This window comes from Aphelocoma coerulescens, chromosome 1A, assembly GCF_041296385.1.
Source record: "Aphelocoma coerulescens isolate FSJ_1873_10779 chromosome 1A, UR_Acoe_1.0, whole genome shotgun sequence".
NCBI classification, from domain to species: Eukaryota; Metazoa; Chordata; class Aves; order Passeriformes; family Corvidae; genus Aphelocoma; species Aphelocoma coerulescens.
This window is the reverse complement of record NC_091014.1, coordinates 54,899,598-54,925,645: the sequence shown is the minus strand read 5'-3', so window position 1 is coordinate 54,925,645 and position 26,048 is coordinate 54,899,598. Positions and strand designations below refer to the sequence as shown.

At 41.5% G+C, this 26,048-nt stretch overlaps 1 protein-coding gene across 1 annotated transcript in view; it reads right to left on the bottom strand.

The window, feature by feature from the left end:
• MYH9 (myosin heavy chain 9) overlaps window positions 1-24,354 on the bottom strand; it is a 69,703-nt gene extending 45,349 nt beyond the window's left edge. Inside the window, exons 1-3 of the mRNA XM_069002899.1 lie at window positions 24,222-24,354; window positions 8,284-8,636; window positions 3,321-3,477 (exon numbers count right to left, since the gene is read on the bottom strand). Coding sequence (XP_068859000.1) covers window positions 3,321-3,477; window positions 8,284-8,616 — 490 coding nt within the window. The 5' untranslated portion in view covers window positions 8,617-8,636; window positions 24,222-24,354. The remainder of the gene's footprint in view (window positions 1-3,320; window positions 3,478-8,283; window positions 8,637-24,221) is intronic.
• Window positions 24,355-26,048: the final 1,694 nt, after the last annotated feature.

Below are 26,048 nucleotides of genomic sequence, written 5' to 3'. Positions count from 1 at the left end.
CTGAAAACAGATCCGAGGCTTCTGGCATCCAGGCTACCCAGGGAACAGAAACATTAAGACAAATGGTTGTTTTCTCTAAAAGCAAAAATGTTACACTTTTTTGAGAGTTCTGTTCTTGAAGCACAGGAAATCTCTCCAGGTACCACACAGCAAAATAATGTTTTCATCTCATTTCTGAGAGTCAAAGTCTTGGGTCTGAGAAAGGAGGGAAAAATCCCAATAACAACAAACAACCTACTCTGAACATGTTCTTCACCATTTTATTTTGTCAATAACATACTTCTGGTGAAAATTAACAAAAAGCAATATAATCTCTTGGAATATCTAAGTGCCATGACACTTCTGTCAATGAAGTAACCAGAAGATACAAAAAGAAGACCAAGCTCACCCACAATGCATCAGCACACATGCCTGAAAAGGGTTAAACAGTTTCTGGATTATCAGAGGTTGGAACAAAACTCTCATCTTCCTCTCCCTTCCTGATGAACCATCCCTTTGAAAGGCCTGCTTATTCAAATACCATAAGCTGACTGAAAACCAACAAAAAAAAAAATCCGAGTCCAAATCAATTGACACGCAAAGCTTTTCCACTCTGTCAGCTTAAGACATAACTACACCCTGTGCTGACTGAAGTCAGAGTCAAATCAGCTTGCTATCCTTCTCCAGGCCATGAAGGATTCCCAGTCTTCAGGGCTCTGAAAGTAACCTAGGGAAGGCAGTCTAATCCTAAATGCCTCTGGCTCATGTGGAGCACCCGACCCTTTCATCTTCTATTCTCTGTACAGATTCCTGCCATACCACTGGCTGCTGCACCAAACCTCCCCCACCGCTGAGCAAAACCGAGAGAGTGGAATAGGAATGCTGCTTTCCATTTCCCTCGAGGCTAGCCAGGACCAGAGACACTGCAACAACCTACTACTCACCCTCACTCCCAGTAGCACACATTGGAATGTTACGGCTACCCTTTGAAACAAGGAAATAAGGCAATAAATAACCCTAAAACAATCTCTAGAGGTCTTGCTAGCACACACAGTTACCTGTGAAGCCACACGGAAAAATCTTTCCAAACCTAGTTAAACAGATCAAGCCAGGCTAGTTCAAAAGCTAACTGGGAATGATATTCGTATCAACAAACATTCCAAAAAGTCAGCAACAAGGTATCTTAAACTAGGCAAAGAAGAGCTGGGGTAAGCCTCTAGACTATCAATACTGCTGAGAATACAGCATAGCTAGAATTGTTCTGGGAAAGGTAAACACTCCAGCAGACCTCACAGCAACTTTCCCATGCCTGGAAAACAGAGGCAGGGCTGCCATTCTTCAGCTTTGTACAACACAAAGCAAGTCAAGCCTGGGATTTCCAAATTTTAGACATCATCCAAGTGGTGGTCTGACAGAGACATCACCTCTTTTCAAAAGGAAAGAAAATACCCACATAGATTAATCACTAGCTCTGAACCATCATCAGACCAAGGAAGGTCACCTGTGCCCTGCTGCAGAATTGCAGCTGCTTGGATATCTTCTGTCACACACTGATACACCTGGCAGGGATGAAGGACAAGATGCACACACGTGCACTTTCAAGTTGTTGTCTGTAAGAGAAAAGGACTTCTTCAGTCTCCTTAGAACACTGCCAAAGGAACTGTTTCTGATTCTATGTAGACAAGATTTCTTTCTAGGGAACAGTAACTTAGGTACAGTTAAATCAATAGCTTTTTTAATTGGTGCTTGAGCTAACAAGGAGCAAGCAAGGGAGAGAAGGAAGTAATAAAAGAGACAAAAGTGTAATGAGGCTTATGAACAACGTTCTGCCATGTATAATATAGGTGGAGCATCTGTTCTTGTCCATCATGGCAGATCCAGTCTCTAAGAGAAGTGAGGTCCTATCGAGAACCAGGTTCACAGGTTTTTATCTTCTGGGTACAGCATTCATTTCAGACTAACACACCAGCAGTATGGCCATATTATTCAAGAATCTTCAAGATCTTGCCACATCTTCAGCAAATTGCCACCAATACCCTGCCACCAGTCCACTGTAGCATGTCTGTATGCCCACCCCTCCCCACTCCCACCTTTTATAATTATAGATTAACTGATGCATCACATTAGCTCACCCCTGTGCTGTGCTCTGCATGGCACCACGCTTTAGCAACCTTTCTCAGCTTCCTCCACATCAAGTTTGTTGGAAGCCACTAACACAGGTCAGTGGATGGAGATTTTCTTTCCCTTTCCACTCGGAACCAAGATTATTATAGTCTTCCTATGCTCGAAGGTACAAGTGGTATCAAGGGCAGGTGAAAAGCAGAACTCAAACTGAGACTAATGAGAATTTTAAAGCATGATTTTATTATATCTGGCCTTTGTTCAAAAATGTGAGGCTAGTGACAACACCTAGGAGGAACAAACACCTTAATCATTTCTAGGCATCAAAAAATAAAGGCGGATAACATTCATACAGTCGTGCCAAATCAAACTATCCATTACACCCTTTAAACCTTACAAAGTATGCCTCCTCATAAAAGCCAGGTACAAACAGGAAAAAAAGCACAAAATAGCTCCACACCTGAGCCTCTCCAAGCATCACACACACTACCACTGACTCTGTGAAAGATCTCTCAGAACCAGGGATATGCACAGGGCACCCAGAGTTCCATATTTAAAAGTCCTCAAGTGATAAAAAAGTAGCAGATAATATCCACAGTTCTCTGATTCTCAGTTGTACATGTGGGGGTGAAATAGGTCTATCCACTTGCTTTCTTTTATTCCATGAAAAAGCAACAGATGTACTTAATATTTCCTGATAGTGAGTTTTATTAACAGAGTAAGAATATAACCAAACAACTCTTGGCAGTAAAGCTACCACTGACCATCCCATTTCAAAATACAGGTTACACTGTACACTGGGGGGAACAGCTTGTTCCCCCCAGCCAGATTGTGCAACTGGATTTTAAACTGGCTTTTGTTAAAAGCCTCTATCAAACAATATACATACCTACCCACCTATAGCTATCTCAATTCATAAGCTCATCACTGAGATGGAAAATTTGCTACCTCAGTTCCCCTTGCCTGCTTCTCTGAACCCCATGCATTCACACCAGCCCATTCTTTATGTCAAATTTAGCTCTCACCAGGCTTTTTGTAAGGTTCTTCAATCCACTAGAGCAGGAGAAAGCTATTCACCTGAACACAAAAGCTAGTCCAAGTAGTGTCTGTAAGCAAGGACAATAATGTCTTTTGATAGCAGTGAGTTGTTGTTCTCCTACAGTGTTTTGACTGCAACCTTGATTTGTGATTTCAACAAGAGTCATTATCTCAGCACTCACCTTGCATCATACTCCTGTAGGCTGTGTCTGTGATGGCATAGATATGAGGGGGCATTTCATGTCTCTTTTTGCCTTTGTACATCTCCACTATTTCTTCTGAGTATATGGGCAGGTTCTTGTATGGATTGATTACCACGCAGAACAGGCCTGAGTAGGTCTGGAAAGAAAACACCCCAGCAAATAAAGACAGAAATTAAAAATGTTGTATACTTGCATATTTTAACAGTACATTACTTGGAAAAACAAACAAACCAAACAGTGCTTTTTTAAGTACTTCTTCCAGTACTTCCATCTGGGATGCTTCCCATTAAGCAATACCAGAATCTGAGGAACAGCTAAAGTCCTATCACTTTGACCAGTACTCAACTTTTCCAAGTGTGCACTGAGCATCAACTGACCATTAGTCACGCTGATATCACTGGCCTGCTCCCTAGCTAATTAACAGTCCATGAGAACTGGCTTTTCTTCCTTTCAAAGTTCCTACATTCAAGTCAAGTGCCATTTCATTGTATAAGGCATGTGCTTAGCTCTAGATGCATACATTTTATTATGTTCTGCCTCATGCTTGATACGGATTTATCTAGTAAATGATCACTAAACAAAATAAAACTTCAAGCCAAAATAGTTACTAAAAGAAAAATAAGACCTGCATACTCCTGAGAGGTTTTCAAGACTGCTGGACTATGCCTAAGGCAGTGCTATCCTGTTCTGGATGGGAAGCTGGATTAGATGGCCTTCTGAAGACTCTCCAAGCCAGAACACATTCATGATTTAGAAAGTAGTGAGTATGACTAGAACTAGATTAAAATTGCAAGGTCAGCAATGCATAGTATGTTCAGTATGTATGTTTAGAATGCTCAGTATTGTTCTGAACCAGACAAAACAGAAAACAATTCTAAAGCAGTCCATGCTGAAAGAGTCAGCAATATATGTCAAAGTTTACTTCTAATTCATATCAAATGGTTAATTCATTGATCTATGACAGCAAACGTCAATTTCTCAATTTGTTTCCACTGGCTTAAATTGCACAATTCTAATGGAACTGCCAAACATTTCCAGTGAAAATATCAAGCTTCTTAAAAAAAAAAAAACAAACCAACAAACCCTAACTTTGAGATCTTAGTACCTAAAAAAAAAAAAAGTCCCAATAAACTTTTCACTTGCAAAGGGAATAGGAAGAACAGAGGCTTCTTAGATATTTCCTAGATATTCTAAGAATAGCATTCCAAGCCCTGCTCCTGGGGTTTAGAGCTATCGTAGTTCTCTGTCAACTTTAGAAACAGCTGTTTGAAACATCTGGAGATGAGCAGCTTTCTACAGCAACTTGCACTGCTATCAGAAGACAGTACATTTGGCACTTCTTACTTCTATTGCCAACATCACTTCTATTGCTTGCTCAACGAAGAAAGAGTGCTTTGGAGTGGTAAAGAGTTCTCCACAAGGAGCACAGAGAGTACTTAATCAGATTTAGCTCCTTAGCTAGATAAAGGTAAGGATTAGACTGCAGTGATCAGAAGGGTGAAAATAGCATCTACTACACAGTTTGTGGTCTTACACCCAAACTTTCCACATGCTGGATTAACACTAAGTAACAAGTCCACTCTTACATGCAGCAGATTCAGATATAGATTCAGACAGATGTCCTCCCAGAAGCAAGTTTTTCATAGATATTTAAGGTTCCTTTTCCACATCCTAATATAAACTATCAGAATATATTTCCAGACCAATTCTTTTTCTTCCCCTCTTTTCTTTTTCCCATTCATTTTTAAAAAATATTTGAGGAATATTTGAATAGCTTACAGAAAATACTAAATGTCTTTCCAAAGTGGAAAACTATGAAAGCTGGCTAAAAACCTTTTGGCATGGTACTTCTAAAGTTCCAGGAAGCTAAGCTTCCATGAGACATTCTAGTCAGGTTGGGTTTCAGGTAGTGCTTGAAGGGAGCAGTTTAAGGAGTTTACAGCAACCAAGCTGGCAGTGCCACTTCCTTTTGCCTCAGCTTTAGTTCTCCATTGAGTCTGACAGCACTTGCACAGCACAGACTAAAAGATGAAAGTCTGGGTCATGCTTTCCTGACCTTTGACTACACCAGTGGAAGGCAGAGTAGGACCAAGAGACAGAAAGGAGTCAATGCAAGAGCAGTATGTTCACAGTGCACACAAGCCCACAAGGAACGTAGAGTTTTCTTGTCTGTGTATGTGTGACTCTTCATGGCTATGAATGATGACAAATTAGAACTGTTGCTTTTCAGTAAGTACAGTGCAGAGGTCTGAAGCCATCCCATGGATGAGAGCAGCAGTTTAGAAAAGGGAAGACATTAATTTCACTTAGAGTGATGAAGACATAAAGCAAGTATGCAAGAAGCAGCTGCCACCTTCTTCCAGCATTCTAGCTGCCAGGAGAAATACCTAAGGGAAGTTTCCATGCAGTAGAACAATCTCAGCTGTGTGAAGAAGGCAACTAATCATGGCTGGAATAAGCAACTGAGTGAGACCACCATGTCATGACTGCTGGTTGAGCCACTGAGAGTTTCATATAGGAAGCAAGTTGAGTTGTATTAATAAGCAGAAGCTGCTGGCCCTACCACAGAGAAGACAAGAGTTATCTTCATCTTACTGAAGTACAAGTAAAGGCTTATATGCATGAATCCCTGAACACAAGGTTCCAATTGAAAGGCTCATCTATTATAAGCATAGCTGGCTTGCAAATCTGTGCTTTGTCTCAGACATTACTAGCTCAAAATAGAATTCTGGCATTACCTTTCTCTAACTATTTCAAGTGACACACATGCCAAACTGGAACTAGTTTTATTTTTCTAACTGCTAAACTAGCTCTGAGGAGTTGAAAGGACCATATGCACCATGGCACATCAGAAAATTTATCTTCCAGTAACAGTTAACTTCAATAAAGTAACTGCAACATGTAAGATTGAGTTTTGAATTTCACACTGAATAGAAAGCAGTTCAGGTACGCAAAAATTATACACAAAAGCTGAAAATGATCTTTTGATAAAAGGTTCCAAATAGAAAGGGTTAATCTGAAAGCCAGTCTGTACTCAGTGCAGAACCAATCCACACACAGAAATAGCAAACTGGTGTTTGGAGTCAAGCTCTTGGTTCTTGAACTGTTTGACATTCCTCACTCAAAATTTGCCTGCACCAGCAGTAAGATTTCCCCCCTTCATATTACAGGAGGGAAAGACAGAAAAATAAAGTTAAAAAAAAAAAAAAAGGAAAAAAGAAAATAGCTCATAAAAACACACAGCCCTGCTGCCAAACGAGAGAGAAAGGAGAAGAACAGAACTAAACTATGCTTGTGATCTTTCCAGAGACATTTATACTGGAGATGCATTGCGTGTACTCCCTTTCTTCAAGCGGATTAATGATCAACTAACAGCCACTCCAATGAAAGTATTTTAAGCCTTCCCATTAATCTCCTGACTTGCTGAGAACTGCTGACAGGTGAGATCAGTCCATTTCACAAGTGCACAGGAACACAGTTTTGGCAAGACTAAGATTCTGTAATAGAGAACTACTATGCAAGGTTTGCTTGGGTGAAGGGTGTGGGGATTTTTTACAAAAAAATCTTACAATCTCCTTGCAATCCAATTAGAAGAACTCAATTTATTAGTCACAGACGATGTCTGAAATTTCAGATGGCATCTTGCAAGATATGTGAAACAGCCCATTGCAAGCATGCAGCAGACCTCGAGACACGGCTGAATTATTTTCAACAGTTGTTATATAACCCAGCAGTGTTACCTATTCTAAAAATGTTACACATGGATCTTGCATATCCTATTTCATCTGAATACCAAGATTTTTTCATCTGAGGATAGATTTTGACCAATAGTAGAAGGAGTTGTTAACTACAAGAATAATAAACTGCATCAACCTCCAATCACACTAGCTCTCAAATTTTGACATCAGGCTGTGGGAGTCAGACTAAATTTGTATCAGCCTTGATCCTTCAGATATTGTCTGATAATTTCTCCAAGAGTTGTCTGCATGCCTTCATGGCACTGCAGAAGAGCAGGCACAGCACTAGTAAGTCATGAGTTTCTCCCTTGTGTTCTTCCCAGTCCTGTTTTAAACCAGCCACCGCACCCAAATTTTACATTACCACTGAGTTTAATAATTCATTCTATACCTGCAGAGTATTAATAAAGCAGAAGCTAGCATGACCAACATCCGATTACTAAACATCGGCAACATGAAGAGGAAAATCAGAAGGGAACTGAAGAACCAGGTCGAGGTTCCAAAGTCTCCTTCCCCACCTTTCCCTATTTATTGGCTTTGGTATTCAGTGAAGTGGTTGCTGCCTGCTTCATTGGGTATGATCCTTGGTCCCATAAATGGTATCTGTTATTTACACAGCAGTAAGATGCAGGAATCTCTGCTCTTGTCCATTTTGGGATGGAAAGAAAAGGGAACATTTCCTATCTGTAAGTACATGCAGGCAGACATGTTCCTTCTCTAAAAGATGCTCTGAGATCCAGAATTTTTGTAACACAAAAAGCTTGGCACTAGCATTCTTTCCCACTGAAGTTCCAGACATGGAAAACACATTTCAGATGCTGGGTGGATTAGGACTGTGTTTTTATTATTATTATTATTATTATTAGGTTCAGTTCAGATCAGACTCCGTGTTTACCACTATCCAACTGCTCTTGTGTCTTGCTACGAGAAAGTTAAAAGGCATTCAAAACATCCTGCGAACAAAGACATTAAAACATTAAAGCCAGATTTACCATAGCATTCCTTGAAAGCTTCAACATTAACTAGAGGGGGATTGGCATAGTTTAGTGAAAAAATTTTAAGTAGAGGGAAGAAGATAAGTCACATGATGAGTTATGTATAGGGGCAATGAAAGGTTAACATACACATTGGAGAACAAAGCAATTACAGTAAGTTCACATGCTGTACAATCAAGAACTCCTAGCCCAACAGACAAGATTACTTACATAGATCAGTCCTGAGTAGTATCTCTCCTTCAAGTTGTGAAGCACAGAAGCCTCATTCAGGCACGTCAGCTCTGCCATATCTTCTACTTTAGAGAATTTGGGGGGGTTCATCTTCTGGATGTCATCCTTATTTACTTTCACTTTCTTCCCATTCTCTGCCAGTTCCACGATGGCTTCATCTCCTACTTCTTCCTTCAGGCTAGCTGCTTCAAACCCATTCTTCTCTGAGGGAACCCATACCAGCTTCTTAGCAGCCCAGTCAGCCTGAGTCAGGGGGTTATTAATGATGTTTTTGTCCACATAAAGGTACTTATCGGCGTCTCTTTGCGACATTGTGGTTTACAACTGGGGACCTGTGAAGAGAGGGAGGGAAAAAAGAAATAGGATATTTTTAAAGCCTCAAATTGCCTTACAAACTCCTAGAGGCAGACAGGCACATGCTATGTCCTCTGAATCCCTGGTCATCAGAGCATGCCTCTCCCTCCTTTAATTCCATGTTAGTAAGCGCCACTAAAGTTGTCAAAGTTCCAATAAGGCCAAGGTTTTGCTTGCCAAGAGTATGAAAAAAAACAAACTAGCAAGCAGTTTTAAAAAAAACCCAAAACCTACAACAAAACACCGACCGTTAAGCATTTGGAAGCCATTATTTGGCAGAAAAGAGGAAGCACATTAAAGTGGCAAGCACCAAACAATTTGTGCCAATCCTCATAGCATCAGACACTGTGTCAGTAACATTCATGTCAAGATTAACCCTTCACTGCTCTACTTGGTAGAGATATTTGCTCAGAAATAAAATCATAAATGTTTAATCAACACTTTTACTTCATACCTCCTTATTCTGATAAGCTACAAATAAAAACCCACAGCTTCTCAGAAATGTCAGCTACCAGCCTAGACCATGAGATGCACTTTGCTTCTAAAAGATAGCATTAATTTAAGGATACCAGTTAAGACTGATATTAGATACTTTCCTTTCCATCACCAGCTTAGTAGTAATACCCAGCCCACCAGTTTTTTATCTTTTTTTTTGGCTAGATAATATTCAGTAGCAAAATATCTCCAAGATAGTATCAGAATAAATCAGGAAATTTTACAGCTAAAAACCTTCTACTAAGATCCTTCTATGAAACTGTGGCCAGATAGAGGAGAGAGTTTCATCTCTACAAAAGGGAGACTTAGGCTGCATACTCGAAAAATGGCACCCTAGATTTAGTGTTTCATCAAAACCAGAACACTACCGCCAGGGATTTTCCAGTTTATAAGGCAGCAATTTTATTAGCGCCATTCAAAAGTCCTTTCAATCAGAAAAGGACTGCATGCGTCAAGGCTCATTAACCATGTAACAGCAGCCTCTTTACAAAATCCCATAAACATTACTTCTTGAATTCTTCCTCACAAAGATACCAGTGTCCTCAATATATGTTTTTTATAACTTGCATAGAAACTAGAGCTCTTTACCACCTAAAGAACAGGAAATGAAAATATGAGTATTCATGTCCTAGAAGGCAATCAGGAGCTATATGGATAACTTTTCTACAGAACTCATATTTACAAACCAGCAGGCAAATCAAGCAAGTGAAGTCTGACTACACACACTGCAGACAAAAACGTATTGAAAGTGGGACAGAAGCAGCTCAATTCCCAAAACATGCATGAGAGCAACAATAGATGTAGAGTCCCAGCATTAGCAAATAGTGAATGAAGCCAGAAAAACATCAGCCATAATAATGACAGGCACAAATGCCCACACCACTCATTTGTAAGCGTGTAGGGAAATTCCTTTCAACAAATGTATCACTGTAAGTGGTATGTAACTTTGTGCCAGAGACTGTATGGATAGCTGTATATTCACAGTCAAAAATTCTTTAGCAAACAAAGAGAAAATTACTCTATAAATAATCACTTCCTTTAGCTTGAGTTTAAAATCTTTGTCTTAAGCCTTACAGGATATGCCAAGCAGCTATTCCACACTTGACCTCATCTTTCCTTCCCCACAGGGTCACTGACATTTCCACCTCAACCACAATGGCGATTCTCAGAGCGACTCCTCCCTGGCTTTTCATATTATTACTGAAAACAAGATCTTAATGGATAAATGATCAAGAGATTTGTTGCAGAGACAAGATGCAGCAATCTGGAGGCTGCCATAAAAAACTTGAGCTGTTGGGAGAGCTCCAAGGCCATCCTATAACAGCCAGCCTGACAGAGTATACAGGAAATAAAGAAGACAATTCAACATATTAGGATTTAATGACACTGCAGAGTATCATCTGCAGGTTGTGATCAAAGGGTTAAAAAAAGGGAGTGGAGGGAAAGAGGGGAAAAAGAAAAAAAAAAAAAGACATATTCAATTGTGTTCAGAGTTGTATCAGGTTTGGCAAGGCAACAGCTGTGCTCTACCCTCCATTACACAGCTTCCTGCCTATGCAACTCCCAGAATGTAACCAGTTGCCTTTTTTGGCTATAATCAGGCAGGACACAGAGGCACTATGCTTCAGCTAAATTCAGTTTCATCATTTCCTGAGGAATCCGAAGTAACCAGCCATCTGAAGTGTCCCACATTACACTGAAACATAGTCCTCAATTCCTCGCTGCTGGAGTACATGCATGCATTCAGGACACCTTGGAGATATATTCTAGAATAAAGGCATTCTTTTTGGCTAAGAAATAAGTAAGACCACAAGAAATCTTTCAAGGGGTATCCCCAGCCAGTCATAGATCTGAAGAGAACTAAGGAAAGAAGATAGCTACAGAGAGGTTCATCAAATTCCTTGCAGGAGGAGAACCCCAAATTATCTCACATACTACAAGGGTGCATTCTTCAGTCAGTAAGGGATCATTCTAGAGCATCTGTACCTTTTTATTTTCAGGGCTGAAAACAACTTTCACAGTAAGGGGAGAACACAGCTATTCTAAAATCTCACCAAACACTACATTTAATATATTTTTATTATATATATATAGAGTATAATATATTGTATATATAAATACATATAAGTTTTAATATTTTAAGTACTACCAGATAGTAGTGAGGAGACTCAAAAAGGCTCTGCACCTCAAACCTGAAAGAGACTTGATAATTACCCTATTGCATGGCAGCAGCAGTCTTCCTATCATCATCTTAAACTAGCTGTCATGCGCTCCAGAACAGAATCCTCACGTACTAGAAGTAAAAGACTAGAGGCTCAAGCTAAGATAACATGGCATTAGAGCTATTCTCGAGGCTGACTTCGAAGCCACAGGGCGTCTAAACTAGCAATACCACAAACCAACCATTAATTTGTCTTCTCCACAAGAACAGTACCAGAGGAATCAGATTCAGCAAGTTCTATCTCATGGACTCCTCAACTTCTCTTCCTAGTTTATGCTGCACTTCACTGGGAATTTATAAAAATCCCTTAAAGTGGTCAAGGAAGCAAGCAAGCCCAGTAAGCTCTTACAGCAATTCACAATGAATGCAAACCATTGCCATTTTAGGAACAAATTAGGAAGCAATTTGTTTGCCTGGTAGTTTGCATTTGGGGTGTAGATAATTATGTAGGACAAGGGCATTTATCTTTACATGGCTATTGTGCAACTGCCAGATGAGAATACCGTTAACAATATTCTTTTTGATGCCAGTCTATATGCAAGACGACCAAAGAATACAGAAGGAAGACAGACCATCCTTGTTTTGAGTTTAAATGCCTCCTTCCTAGTATTGTTTCCAAAAATTACATACTACAGTCACTTCCCCGTTAACCCAGTATGGTCCCTTATTGTGCTTCATAGCAGTCTGGTCAAACTCTGCTTGTTTTCTGTTATTTCAGGGGCCAAAAGACATTCTTTGCCATTTATCTAACTACATAATTGCTACAAAGATGCCATACAGTCACAGACAGAGACAAAGCAACTTCTACAGTCATGAACAGGACAGGACCAAAACATCAAGGTGTAGTGCAACCTTAAAAAAATAATACCAACTGCCCTGTTGACATACATCTTTCCCAGCAGACAGATTCTTTTGAGAGGAACAAGTCAAACACTGGATTTAACTTAAGATGACATGCACTCCCTTTGAACTGGGCAGAATTACTCCAAACCCTCACTGGAATACAATCATATGGACAGAAGTTTGCCTTAGTCTCCTGCAATTTCATAGCCTTAAGGCTTGAATTGTAAGACACTTCACACACTCTCAAAGCATCAAGTGCTTCCCATAAACCTAGGAACAAACACTTTATCTGGTTTGGAAAGGTCTAAAAGCTACCTCTGCTGTAAGGTCCCTTTCTTTCAATTATAGTGTTTTGCAACTGCTGGAAGCACAGAAGCTGTTTGCAATTTAATTTTTGGTAACTATTTGTATTACATCTCCCGCTCCCCCCATTTACTCTGTCAGTAGCCACAGAATTGTTCCTGGGAGTGGGCAACTGCTCAATAAGATAAGCTTGGGCTCTACTAAACAATGGAGGCAACAGCTGAAGTAGAAACAGATTCACAGATTCAGAAGAGCATTAAAGGCAAGAGTTAAAGCATCACACTTACAAGTACTAGAGCACTGGATGGGCAAGGAAACAGCTCCGGTCTGAGTTACCTGAACCATCATTAAAGTAGGGATCCCCACACTGCTCTTTCTTGGCTTCAGCCTCATTCCTAGCAAAGATGCATTACTACACTGGAATAGACAGCTTTAACCACATACTATTTCATTTCCCTATTTTAATGAATCATGAGAAGTTTGTGAAATACTGTGCTATGGAGAATGCAAAAGAGCCATACACATGCACTGAATCCTTGGCAATTCAGATCACCACTTCAGGACTTTGCTGTAAGACTGAGCCTATGTGAAAAGGGACATAAGTGGATAATTACTAGATGTTTTCTTCTGTTTCATATCCACCAGTAAGACACTGTTACAAATTGTCCGTGATTTCACATTAAACAATTCTCCCACATGGTTTGCCTAGTGGCCTTTCTACTTGCAGTGCAAGAGAAACTACCCTAAAGGGTGACAAAAACAATGTCAAAAACAATGAACAATAAATAGCAAACATATTTAGACTACAAGTTAATTTTCCTTTCTTTAAAGAGTGCACATTTTAAAAGCAGTTCAGGAACACAACTCTCCCACCACTTTCCAAACTGTGTTACCTTTAGCAGGTAGTCAGAGGACGCAATACAAGACAAAAGGGGCTGTCCTTTCACAGAACAAAAGGAACATACATTTCTATAAGCAAGAGAAGACTTTTGCACTAGAAAACTACAGCACTACTGGTCACTTATGGCCCTATTTCGGGTACAACTAAGTGGCACTCAGTGAAGAAATTTGATTATTTTTTAATACACAGCATTTAAAAAATAATCTCACTTTGAGAAGCTGCTAATGATTCAAACTAAGTTTGGCCAGTAACATTCCTACGATGGGAATCCCTGCTAAGCGTATGATCTGAACAGCTAATACTTGCATTATTTCTGCAACTCAACTATTTCGCTTTCCCCAGCCAGCTGAATACAGTTCATCAAATCAGGTTTAAGAGCAGCTAGAAAGCTAGACTAAACTAGTCTAAAATAGACTTTAGTGGCCAGGCTAGCTACAGTGACCATGAACTGACAATATAAAACCCCTAACTCACCAATAAAAAACTTCCTATAATTCCCTTATATTCACTAAGAAGTGGTTCAGATCTCATATGTTTATGTTAGGCTGACACTTCACAGCTCCAAGTGCCAGTATGTTTATGGGAAAGAAAACTGTAAAGTTTGTTAGCCCAAACTGCTCCAATTTGTAAGCAACACCTACATAAAAACTGGAGTCTAAATCACTAAGGGTGAGAAATGAATCACAAGGAGGAGGTGGAGAGGAAAGGAAAGGGAAAAGCTGGCAGGAAGCTGAACTGATGGACAGGTTATATCTGCTTATTTCTCAAGTTCAGTATATTGACACACAGCAGTGCTCAATGCTGCAGGCTGAATGCAAGAATCACCAATTTCAGTTATCCCACGAGAGAATACACCACCAGGCAAGTACCTGAGCTCATAATTAACACCCCCTCACAGACAGCCCCTCAAGCTGAAGGCACTGAGCTACACTTACCCTTTGTGTTCAGAATGCTGCCATGCAGATTCATTTCTTCTATTTCAGCTTTATTTGGGATTCATAATAACTGCTATTAGGCTTACTGTAGTTCACTGCTTTCCTCTCTAGTCACAGTCTGACGCACACAATACATTGTTGAAAGATTTATTTCACAACTGGAATGCAGTTTGCTGGCAATTATTGTTGCATATTCAGTTTGACTGTAGTGCTGCCCAGACTTGCCAGCTACCCTGTTTATTACTGTAAATTAAACTCAAGGTAGAGCACTAAAGTATCCTCTCTGTATGTGGGACTCTAAGAATCAAGGAGGAATCTAATTATCTAATGCGTAAGTGATACCTCTATTGCACAAAAGTGACCTACTGGCCAGACCATGTGTATGGCAGAAGAAAGAAGTTGAAGGAAATTCTGCATCTTCCAGGTGGCCTACAGGTACCCAACATGCATCCTCAGAACAGCGAACACGGAATAAATGTTTCTTGGTTTCTCCATGTCCAGCTCCCTTCATCAGCTGCCAAAGCAGCACTCTGGGATGTGTGAAGCAGCACTTGCACATATTCTACTGTAACAGCTGACAGAGGAGGTTTGCTCAGGCAGCTGGGACTTCCTACGGTAAAGTGCAAAGGCCACAAAGCCATGTACAAGCAGACATTTACATGCCACTTAATAGTCGCCTTTTCTCTCCACTGGATTCAAATACAGTGGGACTGTGAGACCAGTCCTACAAGCACAGCACACGTACATTAACCAAAAATTAACGCCCATCTGAAGAGGCACTTTTGGGTGCCACAGACTAAAACCAGGATAGTGCAGGCTTCACCACAGGCTAGAGAAGCACAGGAACGATCTTGGGCAACCACACTGCATGCAGTAATTAACCACTGTAGGTTATAGGCAAATAAAGCCAGGCATAGCTTCCCTAAGTTAATGCTAGGGAGGGTATGCTTGCCTCTATTTTAATTGCACCTTATGAGTTCAGTGAGACATAAAGACACACTACCATGTAGATGGCACCAATACAGTTAATCAGCTCTATGAAGCCTGTGCACATTGTTTAAACACACCAAACACTGATTTAGGGAGGGGGAGGGTAGCCTTCTGCTGATTTCAAGTCCAGTCTTTAGCATGACAAAGCTAGGCTGGCTGCCTCCCAAACCCATTCACTTTGAATAAATATTCAAAGTTTACAATCCTGCATAATACACTTTCTGCAACTGTTGTTTCTCATTAGTGGAATACAGTACATGCCTTCTAAGCAGAGGAGAGAATTCCTCTTACAGAGACAGTGTGCCCACAAGGAAAACATTCCAGGGGGAGAACACATTCTTCGTGACCACTCAGCAAAGTAATCCCACTTAAGGAGACAGCTGTAGTTCAGAAAATTGCAGCCCATCCCTGCTGTTCAAGCTGTTTTGCTGGAAGACTTGTTTTCAGGCAGCATAATGGCCTGCAAAAGTTCTGATCAGGCATGCAGAATTCCCTACGGACATTGCATGAGAGAGAAGGGAAGAGCTTAGAAAGTTTTAACCTGTCTTTGTTACCTCAGGGTCACTTTTCATCCCTTCCCTAATATTCTGATTTAAGGCTAAAAAGGTATCTGCCAAGAACTCTGCAGCACTGTGTAAGGTAGCTCTACATACATCAATTACCAGTCCCTGTCATCTCTGTCAATGCCAGGTTTCAATTCACTGCAAGAGGGAACAAGGAATAAAACAATAACACCAAAATACAGAGACCAAAAATATGGTTCTGGTTCACCCTTTTAGATGCAAATATTTAGCATGTATGTGGCCAAGATAAAGTCATCTTACAGGAACAATTGCTCTTGCTAACATTAACTAACAAACTGCTTTGATCTCAGCATCGATACTACTAATCATCTTCCAGCTCATACTGAAAAGAGCCAAGAATCAGTGCAAATACGTCTGGTAAACTATTTTTTTAAGTATTATTTTTACTTTGCATCAAAAGTTTCTCTAGACACTTTCAGCTCAACCTATTGTTCCAAACTAGTACTACATACAAACAGCCTGCTGCTACATCTCATATTTTTATTCTTGTTTCAAATCATTCTGCTGCACATTAATAGCAGCTATGGGGATGGCAGGCAAACACCCTGGCACAGAGAAGTCTACCACCTTTACAGGGTCCAAGCTTGACTCTCAAGCCTTCTAGCAGTACGTAAGGGTTCAATAAGAGGATCTACATCTCTGTTTATGACAGCGATCTCTGAGGTCAAGGTCTGGAAAAGAATGACTTTTTCTGGACATGAAAACCCAGCAACTCCTAAACAACGGAGAAAAAGCTACATAGCCTTTAAGTTTAAGGATGTGTAAGGAGGCCAGGTTGAAAATATTTATAGTTTTAAAATTTTTATTTTTATTATATTTGTTTGGTTTATAAATACTTATGCTCATAAATACCATGTTCAAGATAGTCTGAAAATCCAGATTGTGACATTTCCCTACTGCATTCAAGGTCTGGCACAGCTTCTTTGCCATCCAATATAAGCACCGTTCTACAGAAAGCTCCTGGTGCAGCAGAGCACACGAGGAACACTGGTTTGGGCTGTATACCTCAGCCTCAAGCTTGTCTTCTGTTGCCTCCCTGACCTGTGCTTTCTTCTCTCATTGGCAAATATATCAGTCTTTAAAAAGGAACAGCATTAGGCATCGCTAATTTTAGAATTCACCCAACCATGCCCTCCTGTCTGGATCTCCTGAAGTACTGATTTTTGTGTTAGAGGAGAAGAAAGGACTCATCTTTCAATCTCAAACAAGTAAAAGGAAGGGCACTTGAAGTAGAAACTAAGTCTGGACTGTTACAATCATGGCTATATGGCATATAAGATTTTCTCTATTCTGGCAATACAAGAAAAGACTTCTTTGGGAAAAAAAAAGAAAATTATCTCCTTTTGACAGACGACTGGTATGACATTCCATGGTTCCCATATGAGGAAACAAACATAATTTGAAAGTTTCCAATAAAGTTTTGCTTTCTGCCCTAAAAGGATAAAAAAAAACACATAAGGAAATACTGACCATAGAGAAGCCAAACGGTTTCATGTGTTTCCACCATAGTTAACAACATCATCCACAACCATATACACGGCAGTGCTGTGGTGGTGAGGCACTGGAACAGGCTGCCCAGAGAAACAGTGGATGCTCCACCCCTGGAAGTGTTCAAGGCCAGGCTGGACGGGGCTCTGAGCAGCCTGGTCTGGTGAAAGGTGTCCCTGCCCATGGCAGGGGATTGGAACGAAATGATCTTTAAGGTCCCTTCCAACCCAAACAATCCCGTGACTCTTTGTTACTCTCCTCCTTATCTACATGAGCAAGAGCTGAACCACTACTGCAGCTGCACTTTTTCCTGACAGAATCAGCAATAATATACCATGGTGATATTTATCAGTTAAGGCTACATCAAGTTTTTCAAGCACTAAAGAACTAGAATTAATTTATATAATTCTGCCCATTAGGAAAAAAAATTAAGATTTGCCACACAAAAGATTACCTCCCACCGTGTGGGAGAAGAAGATAAACTGACTGTGCACATGTATATGCCAGTGCTACATGGACAACGTAGATAGTTTTTAGAAGTCACATTAATTTGCCTAATAAATTGGCAATCCTTTTTTTATGACGAATCCATCTTTCTCATCACATTTGTGTGTTCTCATTTTACTTTTCCCATCATATACTGCATTAAATTTGGAAAGGGCCATTAAACCAATTCACAGTAATTTACTGTGTAATGAAATGTCAAAGACTTTAGTGTCTTTGATAAAGATTCATACTGCAACATAAACCAGTTCACTTAGCTTTTATTGTCTGGGTTAAGTCACAAATCCTATGTCACAGTTTAAAGAGTTTTTGAGAATGCCTGTAGAAAAATCTTATTTGGTATTTATGCTCCTCTAGGAAAGAAAATTTTCTTGGTCATTATACAGACACATCCACTTGAAACACACCAGTTTCAAGTATCCAATTATTTAACTATTTTAGGTAGTCTACTCTGTACCTGCATCCATGCTTCCACTTTTTAAAATAATTCTGAGAAGTCTGAATACATTCTACTTGATGTCAGAAAGGGATAAAACCCATTTCTATCTCTGAATAACAGAAAAAAGATGTCTGAACCACAACTATGAAGAATAAAATATAATAAGTGGCATTCTGTTAAAAAAATAAAATTCCACTAATACAAAAGAAGTATTTCTTGGACTACTTCATATGCATTTACAAGCAAAAAGTAAAGTTGTTTTCTAGACAGTTACCACAATGAGGAATTCATGAATTAAATTGCTGTTTCCGGGGATCTTCAACTCAAATCCTCCCCTTCTGACCTGTTCCACTAACTGTTAAACACACAGCCATCCGTCCTCACAACCACCCAAAAAACCCAAAGCAAAATGTCAATACCTTCCTCTACATTTTAAACTATCACTGATATAGCCAAAACAGAAGCCTGAGAGTATTTTCTTCATCTACATTTAAAAAAAGGTGCAAAAATCAATTTACCTTATAAACCAACTAGTTTCAAGTGCTTAGCCAGGAACTTTCTAATTCAGTTCACTGGTTTGACTTTAGATTTACATTCAGTATTGTGTCGTGAAGTTCTTACCTCTAAACACCCTGTATTTGCTCAAATATGTCTAAATCCCAAGATAGGGTTTCCTTTTCTTAAATTGATAGCGCACCAATGAAAATTACTTTGTTCACACATTTCAAAACAATTGATTTTATCAATTCTGTCATGGAAATATTGGAATCTCTTGCACTAAATGGCAAGCAGACCTACACTGTAACAGTACCTGTCAAAAAGAGCTTACTCACTAACAACTGACCTACAAACTGATACAACAGTTCTGTTAAGTCAGTCGCATTTGGAAAAAAAACAGAAGCAACTAAAATTAATTTTTAATTTAAATTTGGCTGTAGGTTTCCTTTTTTTTTTCCCCTTGAACATTTAAAACAACTCTGTCACTAAAACTAACTGGGTTGGTTGTTGGCCATAACCAACTTTAACCAAAGTCAAATCAACAGCACCTTCAAGGCTGATTAAGAGAGCCTAAATTCAAAGGAACTGGTCAAATCTGGAGCTTAAAAGAAAAACACAGGTGAACATACTCTTATCACTACACACAATAAAAAGCGAAGTAAACTATTACAAGAGCATGCTTTAGGTCTTAGATTTTAAACAGGAAGCTGCCCAGCAGGAAAAAAACCTCCTCTTGATTGCACATGACTGACAAAATAGAGCTGTAAAATTTCTCTAAACCTTTTTTCTTACAAGTCTGAATGCCCACTTTGCTTTCACACAAATCAGAACTCAAGTTCTGTGTAGAGGCATATATCACAATGGATTTCCTGCCGAGACTCATTAAAATGGTAGTTCTTGATGAATGGAAGCATTCATCAGCTAAGGATACTTTATGATACAGATTTCCAAGTTAAGTTTCCCTTAACATATTAATTATTAGCTTGAGTTTACTGAAGCCGCTCATCCATGTGGTTTTATTTACTGCTCTCAGTAAAGTCAGCATACATGCACTAGGAGAAATTTAAATTTCTAGTCATGAAGACAAGCAGAATCCAAACCCTATGTACAGAAGTCTAGAGGCATAAATTTCATAAATAGGTCATGGGAGTCAAGCCACAGCATTCAGCATTACATTTCATCATACCTCTCTGCAACCAGCAGCAATACATTCGTAATACTTCTACAAGAAATAATTTACAGTAAACAAAGTATGCCAGATCAATTTTCCAGTTTCCATTTCGCTATGGTTAAAAAGGGCAGGACTTAGCAGTACAAGCTCCAGAAGTATCAAACAATGAAATCAATCACAGCCCCATCACCAGAAAACTGTAGACACTACTATTTCTTCAGACTCTTCAGGATGCTCAGAAAAGCAACATATTGTGATGAACAGGAACAGGCCAAAGGACCATTAATTGAAAATGGGGACTAATCCATTATGCTGAACACAACTGGGTTGGAGTGAGGTCAGAAGCTGCTAACCCACTACAGTGGCCTAGGACTGCAAGATAAATTGGTGCTGAGATTGTTACTTCGAGTACTCTGAACAAGTTCTCACAGCCACTGAAGAAAAAAGCGAAGCGGATAAACCATAATTAAGATGAACTTGTAAATTGATGCATTTCGTTTAGTTGGACAACACCCATTTGCATTAGCTTCCAGGGCAGAAGTCACATTTGTGTTTTTGCCTCAGCATACTCTATTAAGATCAGGTTTCTAGTTTCCATCTCTTTCTACACTAGAAAACTCAATTAGAACCATGGTGTGGTTAAACTGAAAAGAAATTTAAGGTACAAGGTCACCGAGCCACCATTAAGCTAGAGCAACTGCCAGCAAAAACAATGCTGCTGTAGGCAATCCTCTGCTATTATAGTTTTGTTCCAACCCACAGAAGACTTAATGTCAGGCACACAATTTCTCTACTTAACATGCAAACAGCTCTGCCTCAATTATAAACTAAGAAAACAAGGAGTAAGAAGATATTTATACAAGAAATCAAAGATTAAAAAAAGTATGTTAGAGGGCACCGAGTGCACTGTTGAGTCAAACCAACAAAAATATATTAAATCATACACTGAGGATTAAGGTTTTGGACACCTTTTAGTAGACGTGCATGCTAATTCTGAGCCTCTAAAATGCACTTTAGTCATCAGTTAGCTCCAGTGTGTTACCCAATAACCGAAAGCTACCACACAAAAAAAGCAGATGTAGTATTCAAAAGTGGGAGATAAAACAACCTCAGCTTTGACTTCCCCTTTCAGTAAACTCTGCATTAACTAGATGAGTTCCTGTACCTCCCATGGGTCCACTTATAATCTCACCCTATCACAGTCACACTAATCCATAAGCAACATAAATCTGGGCAAGACACAAGCCTAGGGATGGGGTGGAAGCCAAAGACTGAGCAGAATCAGCTCAGAAATCACAATACTTCTGACATGTGTCCTGTCTCCTTTGTTCTGTATCCTGGAAATTAGGAGAACCGAATCTGAAATTTGGGTATAGACAGACTAATCTCCCAGTGCAACTGAAGTATATTTTCACAAAGCTAGTAGTAGCTGATATACATGCACTCCCTCATATCTGCATGTGAACAGCCTGACACATGACTAACCTGGGAATTATTAAATGAAAAAAGTTGGTACATTATTTTTAAAGACCTTCCAAGATAATAATGGTTCGGGTTTTCAAGATAGTTTGTTGCAGCGGTAAATACAAGTCTCGCATTTGGGGTAGATACATTTGCAGAGACAAGTAATGATTCAAAGAGACTTAAGCACCTGTGACGTCCAACTGCAAGGCAGTTTTCAACTTGAAGATGAGTGAGTATTAAAGATACCACCAGCTACACAGCTTAAACACTATCCAACACTTTGCATAATACCTAAATAATGTGCTGCACAAAACAGATTATTTCAGCTTCCTAAGTGAGAGATTTTTCTAATCTCTTTCCTACAACTTTACAGGACAAGGAGGGTTTTTTTCATTATTATTATTATTATTATTTTTATTTTTCATTAGATTAATTTAAAATATTATGGTGTAGCTCTCACAAGCTATTTGTCTTCTTAAAGTGTTCTGAAACACATAATAATCTACCCAGAGGAAATAATGAAAAAAATATTATTCTTTATCTCTTGAGATGAAATTATCATCTGGCACCTTTTCTCTTACAAGATTACCTTGAAAGGAAAAAAAACCCCAAAACCAAAACAACCAGAAACCAACCCAGTACCATGGTAGAAATATCCTAACAATCTACACAAAGGCTAATAAAAGGACTTCAGTTTCTCCACCCATTCTTTTGGGCGGACAGAACCTGAGTATTAAGTCTTCCTGTTTATACAGAAACAGGCACAGGCTACCCAGCAGAGCAAACACTGAGGGCACAGACTCTTCTCCAGAGATCTTCCAAAATCAGACCTTGGCTATACAAGTCAAGCATCCAAGAGATGACACCAGATTCCAAAAAGAACCACATCACTCACCAGCTTGGGGGCAGTTACATTCACTTTGACATTTCAGGTCAGTAAAGAAGTTCAGATCCCCATTCTATCCACTGCTAACAATTTTGCACCTACCTTAGGGTTATAGAAAATTTTGCCTGTTCACCTCCATAAAGACCGTGCACACACAATGAGTAAGTGCACTAAACAAAGCTATCAAGAAGCAGAACACGCCAATTTAGGCAGTTCCACTTGATATGGAGCATCACGGAACTGTTGCATGATTTCCCTGTAGTTACTTTCACAAGGTCAGACCAGCACAAAGTCTTGTGTTTATACAGTTCTGGAAATTGTGATTAACAACTTCAAAACCTTTCTGTGCTACTTACACTTATCAATTGCTTTCCCCTCATTACAACTTTCTAGTTAATAAAAATATTTGTTTATCTCATTGAAACCTTGTGAGAGCACTACAGACCCAGACAGTGCATCTGTGAGTCAATACGTCTCTGCACCATGATTTGCCATTTTTGCTGGAATGCCATCGATGAGTGAACTTAGTCACATTGTGACCTAGTGACTAATTTCAAAAGCATTTTACACAGGGAGTAACTGATTAGAGGGCTGTTACTTTGGAGTTAAAGCTTTACCATACCTAGCCTTATGAACAGGACATGTATACAAGAGTCAAGAATGCGTAATTTAATCTTTCAGTCCACGGTTCAACAGCCTCCATGCAAGTTCCCTTGTATTTCCTTACAGCAGACAAATCATAAATGGACCTTGGCCTGCAGACTACTACAATATCTTTACAAGTTTGAGGCACAATTTTTTTAATGCAGTACTTGAGAGATTACTATTCTTTAGAAGACCTGCCCACTTATAAAAAATCCTAGGTTCTTAGTGCACTCTGATGGAGTGTGGCTCAGGACATCATGACATAGGATATGGAAGAAAAACCTACAAAAGAAGAAAGATCAAGAGCACGAACAGTGTTTCAAGAGGGAAAAAGAAGGAAATAAATTGTAAGGAGGAAAAGAAAATGGAATTAAATAGTCACTGCATGCAGAGTTTACTGATCAATGAAGTTTACGTCTGAAAAATCCCCCTTTATGACCAGAAGCATGTTATTCCTTTAAAACTCATTTCACCCTGCGTTTAGGCAAATTAGGAGCAATCCTCATTAAACACACTGGGCAGGCACCACCCTCGGGGGCTATGAAACTTGTTACGTTCCACACCTACCGAGGAAAAGTTGGTAAAGATACCACTCAAAGCCGGAGAACTTTTACTACTCGGTTGGAGGTGATGCCTGAAAGCACAAGCTATCTGCAAGAGCTCTCCGTGCAAGCTTCATCTTGCCCTGTCACTCCCTCCTCCCTCCCTCTCTCCTGGCCCAAACCGAACGAGGAAGTGGAGCCGGGCGGGCGGGCGGAAGCCAAGCCCATGGCGGTGTCTGCAGGAGGGTATTCAGCCCGTGACTCAGGCTGCAGCCCTGACAGCTGCCCGGCGGCCCTGCTGGCCCCTGCCCGCTGCCCCGCGGGACGGGCACCGGAGGGAAGGAGGGAGGGGAAGGAGCTGGAAAAGAGCGCCAGCCACTCACCCCACCTGCGGGAGGCCGGTTCGCTGGGCGCGCAGGGAGCAGAGCGGCAACTCCCCGGGCACACACGGCCCCGGAGCAGAGGGGGGACACGGGGAGCACCCCAGCACGGCAGGTCCCACGCGGACGGAGCGGGAGAGCGGCGGGACAGCGGAGCCTTCTCGCCCGGCCGGACAAAGAGGCGCCAAACCCGGCGAGGGAGGGAGGGAAGCGCGGCGCCAGGGGGGACAAACCGGAGCCACCCGCACCCACCGCCCTGCCCGACCGGCTTCACCTGAGCCCGGCTACGGTGGAGGGAAGGAAACGCCGCGGCGGCGGCTGCGCTCCTCAAGGCAAGAGTGCGGCGTCCTCCGGCTGCGCCTCCTCCCGCGGCACCGCGACCGCCGCTCGCTCACCGGCTCCGCTGAGCCGCCCGCCCGTCCGGGCGGGGCGCTCCGCCCCCGTGCCGCCGCCCGCCAATGGCGCCGCCGCTCCCGAAGATTGACGGCCGCTGTGACCAATCAGAGTGTCTGAGGTGTGCGGAGGCTGGGGAAGCCGTTGAGCCGTTAGCAACGCCCGCGCGCCCCGCCCGGCCCCGCCCAGCTCAGCCCAGCCCGGCCCCGCGGCCGCTCGGGCGGGGAACGGCGGCGGCAGCGGGGGTTGGGGGCGCCGAGGGCTCCACCCCGCCCTCAGCCCGCTGGCCGCAGGGTCGGGCCAGGCTCCCCCAGTGCGCTCCGCCCGGGTCGAGCCCTACCGAGCCGCCCCCACAACGCCCCACGCCGCGCCAACCCCACAATGCCCCGCGCCGGGCGGGTACCGGCGGCCCGCGCTGGCCTTTGGTGCTCCCGGGGGCAGCGGGTGCGGCCGGAGCCGGGAGCAGGGAATGCGGCTCAGCCGGGCGGCGGGCTGCGGTCCTTGCCGCCGGAGGCCGGGCCAGAAGTCCTCGGAGATGGGGCTTGGGGGTGTCCCGTCAAGAGGTTCCCACTCAGCCTTGTTGTAGTGTAAAATACCTGCGACAGGAAGATGCCATCAAGATTTCGTTTCACAGAATCAATTAGGCTGGAAAAGACCTCTGAGATCATCGAGTCCAACCTACAATCGAACACCACCTTGTCAACCACACCATGGCACTGAGTGCCTCATCCAATCTTAAAACGTCCAGGGATGGTGACTCCACCACCTTCCTTGGCAGCCCATCACAATGTCTAATCACTTTCTGTGAAGAAATTCCTTCTAATGTCCAACTTGGCTCAGCTTGAGGCCGTGGTGTCTCATCCTTGTCACTGGTTGCCTGGGAGACCGACCCCCACCTGCATACAACCTCCTTTCAGGCCGTTGAAAGGTTCAACTCCACAGAAAACTCTTGTGTGTTTCCCTCATGGTCGGATTTGTACGTGTGCCATACTTTAGGCAAGTCAGATCTTAAATGTCTGTTTTCTGTAGCTTGATTACCTTGAAAATAAGTGTGAGAGGAAAGATGTAAAGAGGAAAGTTAACGTCTTTGAAATGGCTCTTAATGCCTCTACTGACTTTGGGCATCAGGTTCCTTACCGGGCCCAGACGGCTTGGCTCGTGAAATAGACAAAGGTCTGCACCAGCCTGAAATTCTGAACTTTGGGATAAAACAGTCGGTTCAAGGGGGAGTATGGGGTAGGCAGTTCAGGAAGGCTGTACCTTCCTAGTTCACATCTCCCTTGAGCTTCCTTTTCTCCAGGCTCAACAACCACAGGTTCCTCAGCTTCTCATAAGACTTCTTCTCCAGACCCTTCACCCAGCTTTGTTTCCTTTCTCTGGACTCTAAGGGACAAAACTGAGGCAGGCAGAAGCCTGGGCATAAGCAGCCTCTGATGATGTTTGAACAGGCAGTGGATGTGCTCATGGAGGCCCGAAATATATTTAAATTTATAATATTTAAAAAGGCATGCTGAAACACTGAGGTGTGAAAAGACAAAGGTGGTGTAATTCTGCCTCCTTACATTCACTGGAACTTCAGGATGAGCTAAAGGAGGAAGCAATACTCAGGATGCAAGACCAAAGTCCTACTGAAAAGAGTACAGCATATCTAAATCCATATGTCAGATCCAGACAAGCAGATAAGGTTTACTGCACACTTTATGAGCAT